The 5719-nt window shown below is 45.8% G+C and overlaps 1 protein-coding gene across 1 annotated transcript; it reads left to right on the plus strand.

The window, feature by feature from the left end:
* Positions 1 to 2220: 2220 nt before the first annotated feature.
* fibinb (fin bud initiation factor b) lies at positions 2221 to 3440 on the plus strand. The gene has a single exon (XM_041196848.1). It carries the CDS (start codon positions 2484 to 2486, stop codon positions 3099 to 3101), a length of 618 nt encoding a protein of 205 aa, XP_041052782.1. The 5' UTR covers positions 2221 to 2483; the 3' UTR covers positions 3102 to 3440.
* Positions 3441 to 5719: the final 2279 nt, after the last annotated feature.

Consider the following 5719-nt stretch of genomic DNA (forward strand, 5'->3'; position numbering starts at 1 on the left):
ATTATATGGCTTGTCCAGTTCATTGTTGACCCATAGGATGTTGATGTCAGAGGAATCAGCAATGTTAATGCCATTGAATGTCAGTGGGAGATGGTTAGGCTCTTATGTTTGCTGTTGCCTGACAATCATGGGTGGGAATGTTATTTCCCACTTATCATCCCAAGTCTGGATGGTTTCTGGGTCTTGCTGCATACAGGGATAGACTGTTTCATTATCTGAGGAATGGGGAATGGACCCTAACACTATGTAAGCAACAAACTCCTGACCTTATGATGGAAGTAAGGTCATTGATATAGCCTGCTGAAACCACTTTGGGGGAGGTGGCTGCATAGTGATATTGTCACCAGAGTAATACTCTAGGGGCATGGGTTCAAATCGCACCATAGCAGGCGGTGAAATTTGAACCCAATAAAAATCTGGATTTAGAAATCTGTTGATGACACTGAAACTATCGCTGATTGTTGTGAAAACCCATCTGATTCACTAATGCCCTTTAGAGAAGGAAATCGGCTGTCCTTACCTGGTCTGGCCTACAAGTGACTCTGTGATGGACCCTTAAAATGGACAATAAATGCTGGCCTAACCAGTTATACCCACTTCCCGTGAATGAATAAAACAAAAAGTTGTGTTTAAAATTGCTGCAGTGTTTAGACCCTGGAGAGTTTGCCTCTATCTCCATTGGTTGGAGTTCCATTATGCCACACTCAATCAAATTCTGCCTTGAGGCTGTGAGGAGGTTTGGATAGAAGCCTCTGGTGCTGTATTTAGGGCAGTAGCTCCAGTAAAAGTAATGATCATAAAGCCAAAAAAGTAAAAAAGTTACCAGAGCAACAGCAAACACTTGGTTTGAGTCTCCGATTTATTTCACTTATCGTGAATCCAATTGTCCGCGAAAAAAAAAAGCTAATTGTTGGACGTTAATCTAAATAGTTTTAGTCGAAACTAAGCGGCTGTACAAGTGATACAATCAAGTGTTCCACAAATCTAAGCGTTGAAAGGAAGGGCGGTGTTGTTTAATGTTGGATTTCAGTCTTACCACTTGGCTGACTTCTTACGCGGACACTGGTGTTTAATCGGGGGTAGTGTTACATAAGCCCACTTTTCAATGGGCATTAAGTACATGTTGTTGCTGTTACAACCTCGGTGTAATGCAGGAACTAGCCAGGTGCCTTCGGTGCCGAGTCCACAGCTTGACACAAACAATCGTTTAAATATAAAAAAAAGCAGAGCATGTTAGAAAATAGATGATCCGTCAGCATCCGCCATGAGAGAAGGTGAGTTATGGCTTGAATGTAAACTCAGTCTGAAAAAGATTAAAGCAAGGGGTTCGACCGAAACCATATCTCGTCATTTCTCATCGAAGATGTCGACCTACTGCGCATGTTTAGCTTTTATTTAAAATAATTGACAATGACATGAAATAAGACTTCAGGGGTGGGTGGGGGGTTGGTGGTGGTGGTGGTGTGCCAGTGACCCTTGGCTTGTGTGATCCATACGGTTATCACCGTGAAAAAGCAGCAAAACAGCTTCCCGAAATCTTCAGCATCATTGATATTCCAGTGTCGCAAGAATGAGGGTTAAGTAGGTTATGGTGAGAATAGGCTGTGAAGGAAAGTGTGGGGAGATAGCTCAGCCGGCGAGAAAGAGTGGGGGTTTTATCCATATCAGTGCAGTTCTTCCTGGGATACGAGTCGCGCTAAGAAGGAGGTCGGTTCAGGCACTGAAGTCGGTGGGGGGGGGGGGGGGGGGGGGGGTGGTTGGGTGCCCGTTACCGGCCTGTGACCGAAATGAGCGAGGGATCCAGGTCGAGGTGCAAAGCTCAGCTGGGAGATAAAGAATCGCTCTGGTCTCGGATGGATCTGGGGAACTGAATGGGGAAGTGGGGCGGTTACCCTGTGAACTCTTAACAAGGCGCAAAGTACAGTGACCAACACAGAGAAAAAGCAATCGGCTGGTTTGCAGGGGGTGGGGTGGGTGTGTGTGTTGGTGGGGGGGGTGGGGGGTGTTGTTGGAAGAAGGGTTTTGTATAGCAAGCGGCCTTTTTTTTTGTTGTTTCAATTGAAGCAAAGACTGTCGGTGAAGATAGAGCTAATGTCTGGCCGCAAAATGTGAGAGGGGACACGTCGCCAGATTGTCCTCGCAAAGCCAGATGTCGGTCTGTTTGGGGAGGCTGCCAAGGGGGTGGGGGGGGTGTGGGGGGGAGCGTCATCTGAGATTTTCATATTCTTCCTCACTGCACCGAGGAGTGAACAGAAACACTTGTTGAAAAAAAAAGAGACGTGGAAAGGAGAGGGTTTAAAAAAAAATTATGCTCAACTCAAATTACACCTTACGGCAGGATTGCTAAGGAGTCATTGGTCGGAGACGGGAGAAGAGACTTGACGGGGAAGTTCCACTGGGGGGTCCCACAATGGGGAAAAAAAATATTTAGTTTCCAAAAGGTCTTAAGAGTCGCTGCTTCTGAACAGCGGGTTGGATTAAAGATGCTGGGTCTGAGTGTGTTCTATGCCAGCCTCCTGTGCTCGCTCACACAGGGGTTTTTCACTGGACCCCTTCACCCAGAGATGTCTAATGGCACTTTTCATCACTACTTCGTACCGGACGGGGACTACGAGGAGAACGATGACCCCGAAAAATGTCAGATGCTTTTTCAAGTTTCCGACGACCGGCGTTGCGGCGTGAGAGTCGATCTGGAGACAACGCTGAGGGAGGAGATGGTCACCATCAAGAGGCAAGTGGAGGACGCGGCCAGGGTCTTGGAAGGAGTTGGAAAAACTATCGCCTACGATCTGGACGGGGAGGACAGTTACGGGAACTACCTGCGCAGGGAAGCGAGTCAGATCGGAGAAGCTTTCTCTCACTCGGATCGCTCTCTGGTCGAGCTGGAGATGAAATTCAGGCAGAGCCAAGAAAACGAGGTGAGGGAAGTGAACAAGATTAACGATGAGGTGGTGCACATGCTGTATCACACCAGACAGATTCTGAGGGAGACAGTAGACATCTCGTCTGGGTTAAAAGATAAACACGAACTCCTCACCCTAATCGTCAGAAGTCATGGGACAAGGCTGAGCAGACTGAAGAATGATTTCAGGAGAGGCTAAGATCTGACTGAACCACAATGGACGGACTTCGATCCCCACCTTCTCCCGTCCTTTAGTCATAGCATTTCATTACTCCTGCAGAGTATTTATCAACATCCATTGACGTAATGTGAGATTTGACGGGCAACATGTGTACATGACCTCCCCCCCCCCCAACTTTATATTGAGTATAAACTAATATTGCATATCAAATCAGTATTGTGGCCCGCCTTCCTATCTAAAGCCAGGAGGTTGTCAAATTGTCTCCTTGTTACCCTGTAGATTTTGTCATTTGTCAAACGTTCATTTTTGTACATGTTTTGAGCTCTTTAAATATATACTGATTTCTTTCACCGAAAATACCGCAGGCAGGTACAAAGTATTTTAAGACAAAAAAACAAATAAAGGTTTTACCGCGATTGGAGAGCACAGCGCTTAGAGTAAAGATCAGTCGTTGCAGATGTGTATGGTTTGAAGTATGTCTCAATGTGGGTACAATGGGTCTTTTGCAATTCTTGAGTGTTTGAACACCCCCATTCCATTGGGAGGGAGGGGAAATAAAAACTAAGGCGGAGTGGAACAATTAGAACAAAACCCAGGCACTAAATCGTGTTAACATGGTCATTTTATATCCCACCTTCAGACTGCACAACGACACTCTCTGCTCCATGACAACAAATCTGACAGTTTGATTAATGACCTTGCCTTTAAAACCGGCACCAGTTTCCGCCCTGGACCCAAGTGGTTAAAACACAGCAGCCCCGTTTCTAGTTTAATATGTTTGTTTTCTGAACGTGTCTTGTGGTTGGACGTTTTGAAGTTGGCTGCAGGATTTTTTTTTGTGTGTGTGGACGCAGGTTTAAAGCGCCTCCTCATGAATAAGCGTTTGAAAGCGTGCACTGTTCAGTGGTTCAGAAAGCGGAATTTGGCAATAATATGCTGGAACCTGAACCCTCCCACGGTCTGACGGATACTAGAGGCCGGTTATGTACCACGGCTTGGCCCTGTAACCCGTGCACACCTACAGCATTAGATGCCACAAATATGCCGCCTGCTTAGATCGTTTCCGTGTTGGGGAAGAGGGGGATCACAATTTGTGTCCTTTTTTTAAAAAAAGGACCCCAGATTTAAAGAACCAGTGCAAGTTCAATTTTACTCCTCTCCTCTGATCGACAATGCAGAATCTTGTAGTTTTATTACATGTCACATTTGAGGGAATTTGACGTTTAAAAACATTGAATCCTAAAGTAGGGCGGCACTGAATTAACAGGATTTGTGTAGCAAATTGGATTATTGGCCGAAAGCTGCTTCTGATTTTACCTTATCAGAACCTGTCACCTCTCACGCCCGGGTTCATCCGGAATGTCCTAGATGAAAAGGGATTGCTAAATCATACGTTCTGTTTTGGTTTGGTTAAAAATGAATCGTAAAACCCTTCCCATGTGTTGGTAGCATTTACAGTGGAGCTGCGGCTTAATGGGATCTTAAAAGCTGATCGAGGAGCGTTGAAATAGTACTTTCATTTTTCGTCACCAGTTCCACTAAGGCTGCAGCTAAAGTGATTATTTTTTGGCAGGATGTGAAATGGTTTCCGGTACACATCAACACACAAAAGTGCCGGATAACTTTTGGAGTCTGGTTTTAATCTGCTTCCCCACCACAATAAAGCCAAACGAACACCATGAGGCTATCACACATCGCTTGGGCTTCGTCCCAAGTGGAATCTAACTCCAGTCCCTGGTGAAGCCTGTTTTAGAAAGTGCTCAGGTTTGTTATAAACTCAGTGTCGAGTCATTTCACTGTTATAAGACAGCAAGCATTAGCAATCATAATCTGCATAACATTAATAGCTGGGGGAACTCCATGCCCGGGCAATGCTTTCTAGCTGGTAGACTGCAAGCAGGAAGGAGCCGCGACCTCACTCAAATATTGCGACTGCGTACTTAAAATCTACAGCCTCGCGTTTGGTAGCTGTGCAGTGTGAGATGAAAGCCCTGTATCAGTTATAACTGTGAAGATATACTCCGTCCATCACTCCCCGTGGGGATGACCCGCTGTAATTTTGTTTCATAACAACAAAACCCTAAAAGGAAACAATCGGTAAAGCTTGGCAAGTGGCTGGTACTGGTCCGAACTGGCCTTGTATACCTTAAAATGGAACTCCGGTTTGGACCAGTACCAGTCATTTCCAAGCTTTACTGATTTTTCCTTCTGGGAAGATAATACTAAGTTTATGAGGCGCCAACACATGACCTGGGCATTTCATGAAGGCGGGCTCCTTTCACACTGAAATTACAGTCGCCAGCCCGAGTGTTGAGTCCCAACTGCCTGAGGGAGGGTTCCCACCACTTCACTTCAGTTCAGTCAATTTTCGGAGACCGAGTGGGATCCGATTGAGGTATGTTACCCCTTTGGCGTCAACGTGTATCCAAAACTGCTCTGCATCCACTAGAAAATGGCGGTGAAATAGCAGCCGAGGTGTCAATAATCATAAAACAAAAACAGAATTACCTGGAAAAACTCAGCAGGTCTGGCAGCATCGGCGGAGAAGAAAAGAGTTGACGTTTCGAGTCCTCATGACCCTTCTCGAAGGGTCATGAGGACTCGAAACGTCAACTCTTTTCTTTTCCGCCGATGCT

Source organism: Carcharodon carcharias, chromosome 10 (assembly GCF_017639515.1).
Source record: "Carcharodon carcharias isolate sCarCar2 chromosome 10, sCarCar2.pri, whole genome shotgun sequence".
Taxonomy (NCBI): Eukaryota; Metazoa; Chordata; class Chondrichthyes; order Lamniformes; family Lamnidae; genus Carcharodon; species Carcharodon carcharias.